The 20,572-nt window shown below is 38.4% G+C and overlaps 1 protein-coding gene across 1 annotated transcript; it reads left to right on the forward strand.

The window, feature by feature from the left end:
• Positions 1 to 6: 6 nt before the first annotated feature.
• LOC128693718 (SET and MYND domain-containing protein 4) lies at positions 7 to 20,117 on the forward strand. Its single transcript, XM_053783544.2, has 5 exons — positions 7 to 67; positions 4,087 to 5,031; positions 9,218 to 9,342; positions 13,541 to 14,026; positions 18,597 to 20,117. The coding sequence occupies exons 2-5, from the start codon at positions 4,125 to 4,127 to the stop codon at positions 19,254 to 19,256; spliced, it is 2,178 nt and encodes a 725-aa protein (XP_053639519.2). The 5' UTR covers positions 7 to 67; positions 4,087 to 4,124; the 3' UTR covers positions 19,257 to 20,117.
• The last annotated feature ends 455 nt before the right edge of the window (positions 20,118 to 20,572 follow it).

Here is a 20,572-nt window from a genome sequence, read left to right on the forward strand (position 1 = left end):
CATCATCATCAACAACAACAACACAACGTGGGTTGTGGCCCTATAAACCCCAACAACCTGAACCTGGGTAAAGTTCACAAGTTTTCTGCATTATTTTGTAGTTCTTTGACTTTCCTTGAATTTTTTTTTTGACAGATGTTGATGACAGAGCAACGTTGATGTTATATATGTTGATGTTGATGACTGTGTTATACTCTATGTTACATAAATGTGCACAAATACTGTCACCACCCTCGTGTATCTAACACATGTAGTAACTATAATGTAAGTATATATGTAATGTATATATATATATATATATATATATATATATATATATATATATATATATATATATATATATATATATATATATATATATATATATATATATATATTATATATATATATATATATATATATATATATATATATATATATATATATATATAATGTATGTATATATATATTATATGTACATTATATATACATTATACATATATTATATATATATATATATTATATATATTTATATGTATATATATATATATATAAATATATATATATATATATAAATATATATATATATATATAAATATATGTACTTATATTTATACTCCAGGTATAGATATATATATGTAGGTAAGTATATATGTATGTATGTATGTATGTATGTATGTATGTATGTATGTAAGTAAATATGTAAGTACGTACGTTTATTTAGGTAGAGGTTCACATAAATACAGTTACACATTATCATACATAGTAACATATGTGTAAATTATCCATCAGGATAACCATAAAAAGGTCAAATTAACTTATTTCCATTGGGGGCCCTTGTATTTCCATTGGGGGCCCTTGTATTTCCATTGGGGGCCCTTGTATTTCCATTGGGGCCCTTGTATTTCCATTGGGGGCCCTTGTATTTCCATTGGGGGCCCTTGTATTTCCATTGGGGGCCCTTGTATTTCCATTGGGGGCCCTTGTATTTCCATTGGGGGCTCTTTTATTTCCATTGGGGCCCTTTATTTCCATTGGGGGCCCTTGTATTTCCATTGGGGGCCCTTGTATTTCCATTGGGGGCCCTTGTATTTCCATTGGGGGCTCTTGTATTTCCATTGGGGGCTCTTGTATTTCCATTGGGGCCCTTGTATTTCCATTTGGGGCCCTTGTATTTCCATTTGGGGCCCTTGTATTTCCATTGGGGCCCTTGTGGGGCCCTTGTATTTCCATTGGGGGCCCTTGTGTTTCCATTAGGGCCCTTGTATTTCCATTGGGGGTGTTTCCATTAGGGCCCTTGTATTTCCATTGGGGGCTCTTGTATTTCCATTGGGGGCTCTTGTATTTCCTTTGGGGGCCCTTGAATTTCCATTGGGGGCCCTTGTGTTTCCATTAGGGCCCTTGTATTTCCATTTGGGGCCCTTGTGTTTCCATTAGGGCCCTTGTATTTCCATTGGGGACCCTTGTGTTTCCATTAGGGCCCTTGTATTTCCACTGGGACCCTTGTGTTTCCATTAGGGCCCTTGTATTTCCATTGGGGCCCTTGTATTTCCATTGGGGCCCATGTGTTTCCATTAGGGCCCTTGTATTTCCATTGGGGGCACTTGTGTTTCCATTGGGGCCTTTGTATTTCCATTGGGGCCCCTGTATTTCCAGTGGGGCCCTTGTATTTCCATTGGGGCCCTTGTATTTCCATTGGGAGCCCTTGTATTTCCATTGGGGCCCTGTATTTCCAGTGGGGCCCTTGTATTTTCATTGGGGCCCTTGTATTTCCAGTGGGGCCCTTGTATTTCCATTGAGGGCCCTTGTATTTCCATTGGGGCCCTTGTGTTTCCATTAGGGCCCTTGTATTTCCATTGGGGGCCCTTGTGTTTCCATTAGGGCCCTTGTATTTCCATTGGGGGCCCTTGTGTCTCCATTAGGGCTCTTGTATTTCCATTGGGGGCCCTTGTATTTCCATTGGGGGCCCTTGTATTTCCAGTGGGGCCCTTGTATTTCCATTGAGGGCCCTTGTATTTCCATTGGGGGCCCTTGTGTTTCCATTAGGGCCCTTGTATTTCCATTGGGGGCCCTTGTGTTTCCATTAGGGCCCTTGTATTTCCATTGGGGGCCCTTGTGTCTCCATTAGGGCTCTTGTATTTCCATTGGGGGCCCTTGTATTTCCATTGGGGGCCTTGTATTTCCAGTGGGGCCCTTGTATTTTCATTGGGGGCCTTTGTATTTCCATTGGGGCCCCTTGTGTTTCCATTAGGGCCCTTGTATTTCCATGGGGGGCCCTTGTATTTCCATTAGGGCCCTTGTATTTCCATTGGGGCCCTTGTGTTTCCATTAGGGCCCTTGTATTTCCATTGGGGCCCTTGTATTTCCATTCAGGCCCATGTGTTTCCATTAGGGCCCTTGTATTTCCATTGGGGGCACTTGTGTTTCCATTGGGGCCTTTGTATTTCCATTGGGGCCCCTGTTTTTCCAGTGGGGCCCTTGTATTTCCATTGGGGGCCCTTGTATTTCCATTGGGGGCCCTTGTATTTCCATTGGGGCCCCTGTATTTCAAGTGGGGCCCTTGTATTTTCATTGGGGGCCCTTGTATTTCCAGTGGGGCCCTTGTATTTCCATTGAGGGCCCTTGTATTTCCATTGGGGGCCCTTGTGTTTCCATTAGGGCCCTTGTATTTCTATTGGGGGCCCTTGTGTTTCCATTAGGGCCCTTGTATTTCCATTGGGGGCCCTTGTGTCTCCATTAGGGCTCTTGTATTTCCATTGGAGGGCCCTTGTATTTCCATTGGGGGCCCTTGTATTTCCAGTGGGGCCCTTGTATTTTCATTGAGGGCCTTTGTATTTCCATTGGGGGCCCTTGTGTTTCCATTAGGGCCCTTGTATTTCCATTGGGGGCCCTTGTGTTTCCATTAGGGCCCTTGTATTTCCATTGGGACCCTTGTGTTTCCATTAGGGCCCTTGTATTTCCATTAGGGCCCTTGTATTTCCATTGGGGGCCCTTGTGTTACCATTAGGGCCCTTATATTTCCATTGGGGGCCCTTGTATTTCCATTGGGGGCCCTTGTGTTTAGATTAGGGCCCTTGTATTTCCATTGGGGGCCCTTGTGTTTCCATTAGGGCCCTTGTATTTCTAGTGGTATATTACTTGCTTAATATATTATAGTGTAAACATGTTATCAGGCCTTTATATGCATTTCAAAGTGAAAAAAAAAAGTTTCACTTTACGGCAGTAGCCAGGAACCTAACCTGCTGTATAAGTGGGGCCCTACAGTAGCCTGGAACCTAACCTGTTGTATAAGTGGGGCCCTACAGTAGCATGGAACCTAACCTGCTGTATAAGTGGGGCCCTACAGTAGCATGGAACCTAACCTGCTGTATAAGTGGGGCCCTACAGCAGCATGGAACCTAACCTGCTGTATAAGTGGGGCCCTACAGTAGCCTGGAACCTAACCTGTTGTATAAGTGGGGCCCTACAGTAGCCTGGAACCTAACCTGTTGTATAAGTGGGGCCCTACAGTAGCATGGAACCTAACCTGCTGTATAAGTGGGGCCCTACAGTAGCATGGAACCTAACCTGCTGTATAAGTGGGGCCCTACAGTAGCCTGGAACCTAACCTGTTGTATAAGTGGGACCCTACAGTAGCCTGGAACCTAACTTGCTGTATAAGTGGGGCCCTACAGTAGCTTGGAACCTAACCTGCTGTATAAGTGGGGCCCTACAGTAGCCTGGAACCTAACCTGTTGTATAAGTGGGACCCTACAGTAGCCTGGAACCTAACTTGCTGTATAAGTGGGGCCCTACAGTAGCTTGGAACCTAACCTGCTGTATAAGTGGGGCTCTACAGTAGCCTGGAACCTAACCTGCTCTATGAGCAGAGCCCTACAGTAGCCCAGAACCTAACCTGCTGTATAAGCAGGGCCCTACTGTAGCCTGGAACCTAACCTGCTGTATAGGCAGGCCTTCCTGTATAATTAACCAGGTATAATGCAGTAAAGATAGACCATGTGACTTATTTCCATGATGAATGCAGATGACTGAGTGTTCATGTGAATTTTACTAATATGTATGGTATATATGTACTTTCATCTAAAATTATTTATCCCTTTTTTTCAGGAATATTAAACAAATTGGATACAGCAAAAATCTTCATCATGGGTGAAGCACCCTGCTTCCAGGAATTGTTTGCAAATTTAATCACAAAACTGAAAGAGTTAGATAAAGTGATGGAGGTGAGCAGTCACTTTGGTCCTGACCGTAGTCTTGAGGAGATGTTTTCATACCTCTGGGGCTTAGATGAAGCTCAGTTTTACCTTAAACCAACTCTGTTTCATTTGGGTAAATCAGATGCTGAGTCTGAGAGACTTCGAGCCGAGGGCAACCGATTTTACCAGAGAAAATTTTTTGACAAGGCTCTGAAACTTTACAATCTTAGCATAATGTCTGCGTCTCATCCAAAACTACCACTGATGAAAAGAGACATTAATATAATTATAAAAAATCCAGATATACTTGAAGCTTTCGAGACAAGTAATGAAGATTCTTACAGATCTCTGGCATTGGGATATGCCAATAGATCTGCGGTGTTGTTTGAATTAGGACAACACAAAAAATGTATAAATGATATCACTATGGCTCTCAGGTATGGCTATCCAAAGTTGTTGCACAGTAAGTTAGCTGAAAGAGCTGCAAAATGCCTTATAGCTCTAAAAAGAGGAGAGGAAGCTAAACATTTATTGCGCTCTTCACTTCAAGCTTTAAATGCCATATCATTAGATGAGACAAAAACTAGGGCATCAAGGGATGCCTTGCATCAGTTGCTGCAGCAATGTCAAGATGAAGGAGGGGTAAATAGTTTGCCTCTGGAGCCAGAGTGTCTTGGTACGTCATCATGCTTTTCATCCGCTGCCAAACATCAGCTTTTATTTACATACAAAACTCCCGAGCCGCCTGAATTGTTATACCGTCACCCCACAATACCATCCTTGAGCAGTGCTGTCAGTTTGGCTTTCTCTTCTACACAGGGACGGTTTCTTCTGGCGGAAAGAAGCATTAGTCCAGGTAAGTTTTCACAATTTAAATAATTCACTAATTTTCATGATTTTTTTCTTAGTTTCCAATAAACTTTCACTGGATAAAGTCATTATACATACATATAAGGAAAAATCTCAGTATACAGTGGAACCTCAAATATCGAACTTTCTTCGGTCCAGAAGGCTGTTCGAGTGCCTTTACCGAATGAATTTATTCCCATCAGGAATAATGTAAATTAGATTAGTCCATTTCAGACCCTCAAAAATACACTTATAAAAGCACTTACAAAAATACACTTACATAATTGGTCGTGTTGGGAGCAGTTCGATTTTTGAGGTTCCACTGTAATTTGTTTATCTTTAAATAATTTTTATTAAGGCAATGCAGGTAACTGTAAAATATTCAGTTTGTATATGGTATGGCGATACTGGCAAGCTGTGGTAAACAACAATTGTGTGGAGAAATTTTTTCCAACCCCATGGATGCATCAAGAGAACTGAGACCCCCCCCCCTCTCTCTCTCTCTCTCTCTCTCTCTCTCTCTCTCTCTCTCTTTCTCTCTCTCTCTCTCTCTCTCTCTCTCTCACTCTCTTTTTTTTTTTTTTTTTTTTTTTTTACACAGGGTTTGACAAGGTTAAGGATCCCTAACTTTGTTGACTAGCTATTTACAGGTTAGGGATTCCTAACTTTATTGACAAGCTAAGAGCTGTTACCTACATCAGCTCATTTGAAAGCATTTTTATTGTTATGAGACATACAAGTAGGGAACAGGATGAAGTTGGAGCCATCTGTGGGCCAGCATTTTCATTTGATCAACTGACTTTATCTCGTTGACATCATTATGCTGTACGAATGTGTTCCATACTCGAGTCATCCTGGGTATATATGATCTCAGATGGAGTGATGTTCTGGGGAAGGGTACAGCCAGAGTGAAGTTGCTGCTTTCTGCCTGTCTTGTGACATAAAAGCTTGTTTCACACTGTCCTCGAAGTGGATCCAAGTGTGGTACTTTGACAATATTGGCCTTGTACATAACAGTAAGGCCACCCACATCCCTCCTATGTTGAAGGCTCTGCTGAAATGACAGATCTATCCAGGATGGGTCCAGGCGAGAGATGAGACGTCTTGCTCTGTTCTCTACTCTGTCAAGCAGTCGTAGATGAGAGGGGGAGCAGGCAAACCAAGAAAGTGGAGCATACTCAAGGTGTGAGTGTACCTGTGCCTCGTACAGAATCTTGCAACCCCTACTGTCAAGCAGATGCACCCTTTACTCTCCCCCCCCCAGTGTGAGAAAAGTCAAGATGATGTCAAGAATGCTATATCCATCACTAGCAAGATGAAGGAACTTGTATTTCCTACAACTTGTGAACATTTATTAAATGAATCATTTCACCATGAGTCGCTTCTTCACTAGGACGATGAAACCATTTGGGACAAAACGTTTCTTAATACATGTCTTGAACTTTACATGTGTCCTTTTCCACAAATAAATATTGAGATGCATTTAAGTGTTGAAGTACATATCTCATGTGCCAGAAATTAATTTTTTAAATTTAACACAAGCTAATTTTGAAGCTTCACCTGAGAAATCTTCATTTTTTTTTATCACTTGTTAAATATCATTCCACCTGTACAGCAAAAAAAATTAAAGAAAAATACTACATGTATATTTTTACATTCCATCAGGATTGCTATAATTTTTATTGTAATATTTAAATAATTAAACTTTATCATAGGTATGTATGTAAATGGTAAAAGATTTATATAGTATAGGGTTTGCTACTATCCATGGTTTCAAGTATCCATGGTAAATCTAGGGATGTATGTCCCACAGATATGGGGAACTACTGTATGTTAATTTTTATATTAATATCAAAGTTTCATTTGCATATATCATGCAATAATCAAATCAGCTTTTAATTCTTTTTTTTCCTAGTGGAGTTTTAAACATTTAAAATTACATATTCTGATCATTTCAAGGAGCTAAATTCTCTTATGTGTAATTGCAGATGTAGAAGTTATTTGCTGTAATAAGTACTGTATTGTAGAAATACGCCTTTCTTGACTGAAATTTGTAGTTACGCAGTAGGAGTAATAGTGATGTAGTTGATTTGCATTTTAAAACATGCAGTAATAATAAAGATTAAACAAATTTTGTTTATGCAGTTAGCTGTTTGTAGCTACACTGACGGCTAAACTTGTGCTAAAATACAGTATGCAGTTTTCTGCAGATACCTGTACCTCTAGAATTTGTATATTACTTCATGGTTATCTAATCTATGGATGCTTAACATGTGTAACTCTAGTGGCTGTAACACATCTAATTGACACTCCACCTTATTCACGTTTTAGCCAACAGGTCTACTGTGACTTTTTTTTTATTGTATAAGGTATTCTAGCACAGAATGCTAGACAAAAAAAAAAAAAAACTTTACATCACTGAAGGTATGATGTGAGAAGAATGTGAGAGCCATTTGATGGAGAATATCACATCCAGTTCTTCTGCCAGGGAGGTTTATATTATGGTAATTATGCTATCGTATGTAGAAAATTGAATTTTCATATATTTTACTATATTGTAATAAATTTTCAAATTGAAAGAAGGGCTTTGTGGAGACCTGGCATAATTATTTAAGTTTTCAATGATTGTAGCATTTATTACCTCCTTTTATAACTACATTTCATTCTTGTGCCTTTATCTCTGAAGAAATTTGATTTTACTCCAAGGGGAAGTGGAGAAGAATCCTTCCTCTGTAAGCCATACATGTTATAAGACAACTAAAATGCTGGGAGCAAGAGGCTAGTAACCCCTTCTCCTGTATAAATTACGAAATGTAAAAAGAAAAACTAAAGTTTTTCTTTTGACCTAAAAAGAAAAACTTTAGTTTTTCTTTTTAGAAAAACTTTAGTTTTTCTTTTTAGGTCACCCTGTGTTAGGCAGCCGGTGTGTTGAAAAGAAATTAGTACCCCTCTAGTACTTCTTATTTCTTAGTTACATGCTGTGGGGTCCTTCTGCTGATGGTGCTACAAAATTTTCCTTATCACTAGTTTTTATAGGCTTTTTAAATCATTCTTATGGATATCACATTTCCTCTTTCCCCTCCTTTCACCCAAAGATGATGTATCTTATTCCTTGAGCTTTTCTTCATAACTCACTTCTATTTGTACTGGGAGTCATTTTGTAGCTTGTTTTAGAACTTTTTTTTTATTTACCTTTTTTCTAATTTGCAGACACTTTATATGACTTGTCAGGAGTAAAAAACTAAATGAAGGTGGGAAATACAGTGACTGCACTCTGATGGATGGCTTGCAATGTTGTGGTCCAGAAAGTCATATGAATTCTGATATCTGTGCACTTCTGGAAAGACAGCTATTGAATGAGTGATGGTGAATTTGTTTCCATCTTTGGGTCACCCTTCCTTGATGGGGAAACAACTGGTATTAAAAAAAAAAAAAAACTGTGTAGGCTTATGGATTATGCACAAATTATGTCAACATAAGTAATTAATAATGTCTGTAAATCCCTGCAAGGAAATTGATAAGTTGAGTGAATGACATGATAGATTAGCAAGTACCAGTTAAGCAAATGATTCACTACTGTACACATCATCAACTGCGTAGTAATAAAGGCAAGTGACTGCCAACAACCTGAAGAAAATGGCCAGGAATGCATGCACTTGAGAATCTTTATTGAAAACATTTTGGTCCTGGGGCTGTGATCATTTCAAATACTGTACATATATTTTATGTCATTGATGTCCCAGGACCAAAACGTTTTCAGTACAGGTGTCTTGAGTATAGGTGCTCCTCGACTTACAGTGGGGTTATGTTTCAAAAAACCCATCATGTCGAAAATATTGAAAGTCAAATATGAAATGCTAAATAAGTAAATCAATAACTACTGTCAGTGAATAAATAAATAATTATTGTAACTAACTAAATACTACCAGTATTGAAAAGTAAATAAGTGAATACAAGTTATGGACTTGCCACCTTCACACTGGGTAATTATCTGAAGTTTCATTTCCCAAGCAAATGCTTTTGCACCATCGTAAAGTCAAAATATCGTAAGTTGAACCATCGTAAGTATAGGAGCACTGTATATGCTTTAGTGACCATTTCCTTCATCAGCTGCATGCGATGCATGAAGAGAGGGGTGGAAGCAGTGCTTCTAGAAGGTAAAGTAATGTTACAGGAGGGGGGACACTTTACAGGTGAGGTGTTAGTGATTGAAGAGGGTTATAGTAGGGTGCTCCAGCTAGATTCTTCTCTGCGCACCCATTGCTCTGGTTGCCTGGCCAGATGCCTTACTCCACTGCCATGCCCATCTTGTTCAAAAGTAAGCCTTAATGTTGAGCTTTCATTTGTTTTTTGCTAGTACTGTGCTACTCTTAGTTTCCACTAACATAACTATTGTATAAGGTTTTCATCACCAGAACTCACATTATACCTGCTGTTCTTTTTATAGTAAGTCCTCAACTTACAAACACATTGGGGACCTCCTGAATTGTGTATAATATTCATAATACAGGAAGTCTTCAATTTATGTGCATGTTGGGGACCTTCTGTATTGTGTATAATAATATATAATAATGATATTATACACAGTGCATTATACACCGTGTTTGTAAGCCGAGGACTTACTGTACTGCTATGATGCTGTTATGTCTACTAGTGTATATACTGTATTTGGATTTCATGAAGTATATTAAACTGTAAAATGATCAGTTTCAGAAATTAGCCAGTTAGATGCACAAATCTAGGAGTGGTTGTCTCGCCTTAAGGAAGACTAAACCCCTTTCCTCACAGATTTTTGACATTTTGAATATTGTTTTCTAGAAAGTTATTTTTATATTCTCAATTTAATTTTGCAACTCATCAAGCAGATTTTTTGAGTCTTTAATTTTGCCTTTGATAAAAATAGTTTAAAAAAAATGCTAGTCACATCAGATCTAAATGAATATATTCCAGTTTATGTCTCAAATTATTTTCTCAGTAAATGTACAATTCTGTTGAATCAAATTAAGTTTTAATAAACAGCTGTCAGTGAATAAAAAGAAAGGTGGATGAGGGGCTTGAGCCGCCATCTGTAAGTTGACAGACTGTGGTTCAAGCACCTCGTCCACCCTTCTGTTTATTCATACAGTACTGTATTTTCATAAACAGATGAATGTCATCAACATGGATATATCATAGATGTGTTTGTTTATGATATGCACTGAGCCAGTGTCATCAACATGGACATAACATAGATGTGTTTATGATATGCACTGAGCCAGTGTCATCAACATGGACATAACATAGATGTGTTTATGATATGCACTGAGCCAGTGTCATCAACATGGACATAACATAGATGTGTTTATGATATGTACTGAGCCAGTGTCATCAACATGGACATAACATAGATGTGTTTATGATATGCACTGAGCCAGTGTCATCAACATGGACATAACATAGATGTGTTTATGATATGCACTGAGCCAGTGTCATCAACATGGACATAACATAGATGTGTTTATGATATGCACTGAGCCAGTGTCATCAACATGGAAATATCATAGATGCATTTATGATATGTACTGAGCCAGTGTCATCAACATGGACATATCATAGATGCATTTATGATATGCACTCAGCCAGTGTCATCAACATGGACATATCATAGATGTGTTCTCTTTATCATATACAATGAACCATGTGCTGGAAAATTTTTAAGTAGCTTAGGCCCCAAACTGACACTGAAAGAATAATGTATTTTCCATTCTGTGTGTGTTACATTCTCTTTTTTCTCTCCCTCATCTCTCTTTCTCTCTTTTCCATAAATTACACATCTTCCTTCCTTTCTCATTTTCTGTTGCTTTTTGCATGCTAAAACACTACTTGTATGTCATTGTTTTGTGTGTAGCATTAGTTTTCTTACTTTACTGCAGTCATTGTAACTCCTGTAGTTGTATTGATAGATTTATTGTGTAAAACTTAAAGTTTAGCTAAGTTTATACATTATTAACTTTCAGTTCTACACATGGAGTATAACTCAGATATTTTGTACAGTATGTTTATTTGTTGTGTTCATTGCTTATTATGCAAATCTTTTTGCATAATAAGTGTTTATAATAATAATAATAATAATAGACAGACTGGTTATAAATGACCATAATTTTTAAAGGGGTGGACCGGTAAGCCAGCGGAAGGCCTCGGTCAGATGACCAAAAGCTCCAAAGGCGGGTCATCATCTGACTAAGACCCGCGTCAGGAAACATTTGTCCTGTTTCCTGACGAACCTTACCTAACCTAACCTAATAATAATAATAATAATAATAATAATAATAATAATAATAATAATAATAATAATGATATTGGCAGTTTGGAGGGATATGTTGTGTGTCTTTATATGTGTATGCTTCTGGACTGTTGTATTCTGAGCACCTCTGCAAAAACAGTGATAATGTGCGAGTGTGGTGAAAGTGTTGAATGATGATGAAAGTATTTTCTTTTTGGGGATTTTCTTTCTTTTTTTTTTTTGGGTCACCCTGCCTCGGTGGGAAACGGCCGACTTGTTGAAAAAAAAAAAAAAAATAATAATAATAATATTTTTTTTTATTTTTTATTATCACACTGGCCGATTCCCACCAAGGCAGGGTGGCCCGAAAAAGAAAAACTTTCACCATAAAGTTTTGACATGATACATAGTTGTACAAAGGAATACAGTGGACCCCCAGTTAATGATATTTTTTCACTCCAGAAGTATGTTCAGGTGCCAGTACTGACCGAATTTGTTCCCATAAGGAATATTGTGAAGTAGATTAGTCCATTTCAGACCCCCAAACATACACGTACAAACGCACTTACATAAATACACTTACATAATTGGTCGCATTCGGAGGTGATCGTTATGCGGGGGTCCACTGTATAATAGTTGAGTGTTCATGCCAAAAGCCCCTTGTATGCAAAGCATTTCGGGCAAATTTAACATTAACTTAAGATTAATTAGGCTATAACAGATTAGGTGGTCATTAGGTGAGTAACAGTGAGTACAAGAGAACTGAGTATTAATAGGTAATGCTATATGGCTGTAATAGATCTAGTAAAGAAGTTTATTAGTGAATAATTACAGTTTCGAATTATTTTATAAAAATTTCAGTATTACAATAGAACAGTATAAACAATTTACAATATGAAGTACAATTGAGTATTTACAACAATGAAATTTGAACATTGCAATTTTGAAGCATTACAGTTTTACAATAGAACAATTTACAATATGAAGTATTACAATTTAGTATTCAAACAATGAAATTTGAACATCCTGTTTTTGAAGTAATGAGTACATGGTTGAGCAATTTGCAGCACAATATTCAATATTGAAATTATGGCATCATTGGTACTTGTTTGTGTTGCTTTTGAGTAAATGGTAGGTATTAAGTACAGCTTGTCTGGTTAATTTTGGGAGATGAGGAGATTTCTAAGTAGGACCTTGAATTGCTTTTCAGGCAGCAGGGGTCCTTTAGTGTCTTCTGGTAATGAATTTCATATCTTCGGGACCTTGACGTACATAGCATTTTTGCACAGGGAGAGATGGACACAAGGGATATCAAAGAGTGATTTGTGTTTTGTATTATGGTTGTGTGTTCTGTTGTAGTTAGTAAGTAGGAGTTTGAGAGGAGGGTTAATATTTGAGTGTAGTGTTCTGTGTATGTAGTAGGCACATTAATAAGTGTGGATGTTTTGTATATTGAGTAAGTTAAGACTCTTGAAAAGTGGAGGAGTATGCTCTTTATTACAAGAGTTTGTAATCAATTGCACTGCAGTTTTTTGTTGGGTTATCAAAGGTTTAAGGTGATTTGCTGTGGTTAAGCCCCATGCACCCTCTAGGGGAAAGGGCATTGAAGCTGGCAAAGGGCTCATGATGCAAGAAATTGGAGCTACCCTTCCCTTCCTCAGATCAAGCCCGACTATCCCTTACCCCATGTGCTATATGAACCTTTTGGGTTTAGTGCTTCTCCATACATTCAGTGCTAATCATGACTCACAAACTTTTAATAACACAATTGCAAACGAACCAGGGAATGGGTGGGATTGGAACCCGTGGTGACTCACTTGCCATGGGTTCCAGTGCCACTCATTCCATGATTTTGTTCAATGCTAATAATCTAGTCATATACAAGACGGCCCCACATATACAGCAGGTTGTTCCAGGCTAATGCTGTAAAATGAAACATAGTCTTTTTTTCACTTTCAAATGCATATGAAAGCCTGAAAACATGTTTAAACTATCGTATGTTAAGTGAGCAATAGAGCAAGGCCTAAAAAATGCATATGCAATACACACATTACTTAATTTAAAATATTTTCGTCCTTAGCTTATAATGAATGTGAATATATTTATTGTAGAAAGTCTGAATAAATGAAGAATTGGTATAATTGAAAGCTTCTGCATTAGGAAAATGCTGTAAATTAAAGCACTGTGAAGTGAGGCCTGCCTGTAATATGTATTTCATTGTATGTATGCAATATAATATTTTTGTATATTACAGGTAATATTCTGCAGCAGTGAATGTCAAGCAAGAGGAATTGCTTCATATCACGGTCAAGAATGCAAAGTAATCCCTTCTTTGACTGCACTAGACATGGGCAAAAATTCTGTACTGGCCATCAGGTTACTGATACAGACTTCATACCTTCACCTAAAAAACATGATACCTGTCTTCCTCACCGAAGCTGAGAAATGTCCCCCAGAGGCCTTAGGATTTAATGGCGAAGGAATATATGATTCCTCAGATTACAGGACGATTTATCATTTAGTTACCAACAGGGAAAGTCGCTCTGTCAGTGACCTCTTCAAAAGGTGTGCCATGGCTCTCATTTTGACCAAACTATTGCAAGAAAGTGAGCAGTTTTTTGTGAATGCTATGGGTGAACCCTTCACTCCCACACATGATGATATCATGCTGGCCGGCTGCACCCTCTTTCTTCACATGATGAACCTTCCCTGTAATGCTCACTCCATCACTGAACTTCAGGTGAATTTGTTTTTTGTTCCTCTGGGTATTTTTTTTTAACTTTTTACCACACCAGCCATCTCCCACTGCAAAAGGATCACCAAAAAAAGGAAACCACATTCATCATCACTCATTCAATGACATGATGGTGAATGTGTTTCCTTTTTTTTTCATTGGGAGAGAGCCAGTGTGGTAAAGGAAAAAAAAATAAGCTATTTCCAAATTTAAGGGGCACATCAGTTCCCCTGTTTTCTAATATGTAATTTTTCCTCTAAAATCTACCTTGTCCATAATTACTATCGCATTTGCTTTGTCTGCTTTCGTAAGGTGAAGTCTAGGATCTTTCCTTAACTCTTTGACTATTTAGGCCGTATATATATATGGAGTATCTGAGAGAGTTAGAGCAAAGGAAGGGGTAGCAGTAATGTTAAATGATCAGTTATGGAAGGAGAAAAGAGAATATGAATGTGTAAATTCAAGAATTATGTGGATTAAAGTAAAGGTTGGATGCGAGAAGTGGGTCATAATAAGCGTGTATGCACCTGGAGAAGAGAGGAATGCAGAGGAGAGAGAGAGATTTTGGGAGATGTTAAGTGAATGTATAGGAGCCTTTGAACCAAGTGAGAGAGTAATTGTGGTAGGGGACCTGAATGCTAAAGTAGGAGAAACTTTTAGAGAGGGTGTGGTAGGTAAGTTTGGGGTGCCAGGTGTAAATGATAATGGGAGCCCTTTGATTGAACTTTGTATAGAAAGGGGTTTAGTTATAGGTAATACATATTTTAAGAAAAAGAGGATAAATAAGTATACAAGATACGATGTAGGGCGAAATGACAGTAGTTTGTTGGATTATGTATTGGTAGATAAAAGACTGTTGACTAGACTTCAGGATGTACATGTTTATAGAGGGGCCACAGATATATCAGATCACTTTCTAGTTGTAGCTACACTGAGAGTAAAAGGTAGATGGGATACAAGGAGAATAGAAGCATCAGGGAAGAGAGAGGTGAAGGTTTATAAACTAAAAGAGGAGGCAGTTAGGGTAAGATATAAACAGCTATTGGAGGATAGATGGGCTAATGAGAGCATAGGCAATGGGGTCGAAGAGGTATGGGGTAGGTTTAAAAATGTAGTGTTAGAGTGTTCAGCAGAACTTTGTGGTTACAGGAAAGTGGGTGCAGGAGGGAAGAGGAGCGATTGGTGGAATGATGATGTAAAGAGAGTAGTAAGGGAGAAAAAGTTAGCATATGAGAAGTTTTTACAAAGTAGAAGTGATGCAAGGAGGGAAGAGTATATGGAGAAAAAGAGAGAGGTTAAGAGAGTGGTGAAGCAATGTAAAAAGAGAGCAAATGAGAGAGTGGGTGAGATGTTATCAACAAATTTTGTTGAAAATAAGAAAAAGTTTTGGAGTGAGATTAACAAGTTAAGAAAGCCTAGAGAACAAATGGATTTGTCAGTTAAAAATAGGAGAGGAGAGTTATTAAATGGAGAGTTAGAGGTATTGGGAAGATGGAGGGAATATTTTGAGGAATTGTTAAATGTTGATGAAGATAGGGAAGCTATGATTTCGTGTATAGGGCAAGGAGGAATAACATCTTGTAGGAGTGAGGAAGAGCCAGTTGTGAGTGTGGGGGAAGTTCGTGAGGCAGTAGGTAAAATGAAAGGGGGTAAGGCAGCCGGGATTGATGGGATAAAGATAGAAATGTTAAAAGCAGGTGGGGATATAGTTTTGGAGTGGTTGGTGCAATTATTTAATAAATGTGTGGAAGAGGGTAAGGTACCTAGGGATTGGCAGAGAGCATGCATAGTTCCTTTGTATAAAGGCAAAGGGGATAAAAGAGAGTGCAAAAATTATAGGGGGATAAGTCTGTTGAGTATACCTGGTAAAGTGTATGGTAGAGTTATAATTGAAAGAATTAAGAGTAAGACGGAGAATAGGATAGCAGATGAACAAGGAGGCTTTAGGAAAGGTAGGGGGTGTGTGGACCAGGTGTTTACAGTGAAACATATAAGTGAACAGTATTTAGATAAGGCTAAAGAGGTCTTTGTGGCATTTATGGATTTGGAAAAGGCGTATGACAGGGTGGATAGGGGGGCAATGTGGCAGATGTTGCAAGTGTATGGTGTAGGAGGTAGGTTACTGAAAGCAGTGAAGAGTTTTTACGAGGATAGTGAGGCTCAAGTTAGAGTATGTAGGAAAGAGGGAAATTTTTTCCCAGTAAAAGTAGGCCTTAGACAAGGATGTGTGATGTCACCGTGGTTGTTTAATATATTTATAGATGGGGTTGTAAGAGAAGTAAATGCGAGGGTCTTGGCAAGAGGCGTGGAGTTAAAAGATAAAAAATCACACACAAAGTGGGAGTTGTCACAGCTGCTCTTTGCTGATGACACTGTGCTCTTGGGAGATTCTGAAGAGAAGTTGCAGAGATTGGTGGATGAATTTGGTAGGGTGTGCAAAAGAAGAAAATTAAAGGTGAATACAGGAAAGAGTAAGGTTATGAGGATAACAAAAAGATTAGGTGATGAAAGATTGGATATCAGATTGGAGGGAGAGAGTATGGAGGAGGTGAACGTATTCAGATATTTGGGAGTGGACGTGTCAGCGGATGGGTCTATGAAAGATGAGGTGAATCATAGAATTGATGAGGGAAAAAGAGTGAGTGGTGCACTTAGGAGTCTGTGGAGACAAAGAACTTTGTCCTTGGAGGCAAAGAGGGGAATGTATGAGAGTATAGTTTTACCAACGCTCTTATATGGGTGTGAAGCGTGGGTGATGAATGTTGCAGCGAGGAGAAGGCTGGAGGCAGTGGAGATGTCATGTCTGAGGGCAATGTGTGGTGTGAATATAATGCAGAGAATTCGTAGTTTGGAAGTTAGGAGGAGGTGCGGGATTACCAAAACTGTTGTCCACAGGGCTGAGGAAGGGTTGTTGAGGTGGTTCGGACATGTAGAGAGAATGGAGCGAAACAGAATGACTTCAAGAGTGTATCAGTCTGTAGTGGAAGGAAGGCGGGGTAGGGGTTGGCCTAGGAAAGGTTGGAGGGAGGGGGTAAAGGAGGTTTTGTGTGCGAGGGGCTTGGACTTCCAGCAGGCATGCGTGAGCGTGTTTGATAGGAGTGAATGGAGACAAATGGTTTTTAATACTTGACGTGCTGTTGGAGTGTGAGCAAAGTAACATTTATGAAGGGATTCAGGGAAACCGGCAGGCCGGACTTGAGTCCTGGAGATGGGAAGTACAGTGCCTGCACTCTGAAGGAGGGGTGTTAATGTTGCAGTTTAAAAACTGTAGTGTAAAGCACCCTTCTGGCAAGACAGTGGTGGAGTGAATGATGGTGAAAGTTTTTCTTTTTCGGGCCACCCTGCCTTGGTGGGAATCGGCCAGTGTGATAATAAAAAAAAAATAATATGTCTTATGAGTCAATGTGTTTGACGTGTATATACTCAAAAATTCTAGCGGCTTCAAATCAAGCAAGAGAAAGCTGGTAGGCCCACATGTGAGAGAATGGGTCTGTGTGGTCAGTGTGCGCAGTATAAAAAAATCCTGCAGCAAGCAGTGCATAATGAGAAAAAAACTCTGACTGTGTTTTTGGATTAAAACGCGAACTTTGAGGCGTATTTTCGTATAGTTTTTATGATTACATGTATATTCTTGTTTTCCTAGTCACATTTGATAGAATGGAAAACATATTATAGAAATGGAGGTGATTTTGATTGATTTTACTATGAAAAGGACCTTGAAATGGAGCTCAAAGTAGGGGAAATGTTTGATTTTTGCCGATGTTCAAGAGTAAACAAATGTCCAATAAATGTCCATCTAGCCATTCTGATATGCAGTCATGAATGGTTTGACATTATTTATACAATTATTACAATATCGCAGTAGTCTGCATAACAGTAAATCTTCTATTTTTTGTTTGGATAAAAATTCAAAATAGAAAGCAAGATTAATATCAGAGGGGCCTGGAGACGTGGCTGATAAACAAAGAAAATGTTATTTTAGAGCCAAGAATGTCTGCATTGTTCATTCTGGACCCTATTTTGAAATTGTTATATTTTTTAATTTGCATGAAATTGGCCAAATTGCCAATTTCATGCAAATTATTGGGTAGTTGAAATTGGTAAATGGGCAGTTTCTTGTATTCAATTGATAGAACAAATGGAGTTCTAAAGAAATATCTATGAGTTTGATTGACTGGACCAATGGAATTAGCTGAAAATAGAGCTCAAAGTGGGTGAAATCACCAATTCGTAAATATCGCCAAGGTTGCTAACTTTGCGAGAGCGTAATTCCATAAGTTTTTCATCAAATTTCATACTTTTGGTGTCATTACCATTGGGAAAAGATTCTCTATAATTTCATAAGAAAAAAAATAATTTTTTTTTTTTTTCAAATATTTTGCGACACCAGGAGACACCTTAGGATTTGGGGTTGCGACGGTCAAAGAGTTAATTTGTGATGTAACTCAGCAAATCTTTGAGGACAATTATGTTGCAGAGGTCTGAGCAAAGCTCAGACCTCTGCAACACATTATCTTTGATCATTTTCATAATGTATTGTGATGTATATTTATTAAAAATCTTTATCCCTCTGCAGGTGGACGTGAGTAATTACCAGAGGAGTTCATCCCAAGAAATTGGCTGCGGAGCTTTCGGAGTACTGAGTCTCACTAATCATTCTTGCAACCCAACAGCAGCACGCTCCAGCTATGGCAGCATTGTCGTGTTGAGGGCCATACGCTTTATCTCACAGGGGGAGGAAGTAACTGACTGCTATGGTGAGCACTATGGCATAAATAACACTGAAACGAGGGTAGCTAAACTCCTGCAGCAGTACTATTTCAGCTGCACCTGTGACCCTTGTAAGTTTAACTGGCCCAGCTATCTTGGCTTGTCATCAAAGCTCAAGCTAAAATGTTTGAAATGTTCAAAAGCAATAAACGTTGACCAGGGTCTGTGTACTAAATGTAAACTGAACTATAATGAGTCTTCAAGTAATGATGTCAGCACAAATGTACACTTGTACAATTGCAAGGATATTGGGCAGCAGATTCAACAAGCAGTTGTCAGCTATGATAGCGCATACAACAGCATTATAGAAGGTAAAAATTCAGCTGAAAATATACAACTAGTGTGTGATATTATTAAACTTATAGATCAGTATGTTGAGCAACCAAATAAAGTGTATTTTGAAGCTCAGGAAACTCTGAAACATTGTCTTGATAGGCAGGGATCTTGTGTTTTCAAGAAGGACTGATTATTAAAGTTGTACAAGTTGTTTTGTTGAAAATATTTTCTTTTATGTAGTACAGGAGGGCCCCATTTTTATGGCTCTTGGGTTCCTGACCCCCGGTGATAAGTAAAAATCAGCGGCGAATGGAAAAGAGCGGTTTTTCAATATGGAGTGCGTCTAAAATGCCTGATATGTTTACATGTTATGGAGAGCTCAATACAGCTAGGCATAAAAAAACAGATACAAAGGTGAAATAAATTCACAGTACATACAATATGTACCCTAAAATATGGTGTTGATCACCCTTCCCTCACACAACTTACATGAAAACAGCAGAAAAGGGGAAAAAGCACTTAACATAATGAACAGTGGCTCAATTGAAAATGTGGAACACTGAAAAGAGATTGTCTAATACATGGGGCCCTCCTGTACACTATATCAAAAATAAATACTGTAGTAGCTTACTTGTGTAAATATTTTAATTTTTATATCCAAGGAAGTATAATAATAATAATATATTTCAAGAAATCTGTAATTAAAAGTTTGATATTCAGTATATTTTTCAATTTTATGCAGTACAGTGGACCCCCGGTTAACGATATTTTTTCACTCCAGAAGTATGTTCAGGTGCCAGTACTGACCGAATTTGTTCCCATAAGAAATATTGTGAAGTAGATTAGTCCATTTCAGACCCCCAAACATACATGTACAAACGCACTTACATAAATACACTTACATAATTGGTCACATTCGGAGGTAATCGTTATGCGGGGGTCCACTGTATTACGTATATTTAGAATCACTATTTTTTAACAGAGCAAAATTATGGTGCTGTATTTTTTATCAAATAAAAATAAATGGTGCTATTCTATTACAAGTTATGAACTGTGTGTTTAGTGGTGTCTTACCTCTGCTGCAGCTCTCTGACCTCTGTGTAACCCCGGTTTCCTACACCAGCTGTACTGCCTGTCTTTTCAGCTAGTCTTCTCCTTAACATCACCCCTACCCTCCCATCATCTCTCTCATCCACCATGAAGCACTGAATAACCCATATGGGTTTAGTGTTTTCCATGAACGTAATGTACATGCAGGCCCCAGTTATACAGCAAGTTAGGTTTCAGGGTTATTGTAGGGCCTTGCTTATACAGCAGGTAAAGGCAAAGGTACAAAGTCAGAGTTAAAGCTACTATATTAGTATTATTTATTTTACTGTAACTTAAAGAAAAGCTAAGAAATAAGCTGTGCCTTATAAAGTTTACATCTGTAGATCAGTAGCCCCCAACCTTATAGTATGAAAGAGCCAACTTGAAAAGCCAAATCAAAAGGAAGGCTACAGTTGC

Source organism: Cherax quadricarinatus, chromosome 34 (assembly GCF_038502225.1).
Source record: "Cherax quadricarinatus isolate ZL_2023a chromosome 34, ASM3850222v1, whole genome shotgun sequence".
NCBI lineage: Eukaryota > Metazoa > Arthropoda > Malacostraca > Decapoda > Parastacidae > Cherax > Cherax quadricarinatus.

Excerpts from the sequence above, each read along its gene's own strand:
- LOC128693718 (XM_053783544.2), top strand. The coding sequence starts at position 4,125 with ATGGGTGAAGCACCCTGCTTCCAGGAATTGTTTGCAAATTTAATCACA. Across the intron at positions 5,032-9,217 it reads GGAAAGAAGCATTAGTCCAG|GTGAGGTGTTAGTGATTGAA; the intron begins GTAAGTTTTCAC and ends GACACTTTACAG. Across the intron at positions 14,027-18,596 it reads ACTCCATCACTGAACTTCAG|GTGGACGTGAGTAATTACCA; the intron begins GTGAATTTGTTT and ends ATCCCTCTGCAG.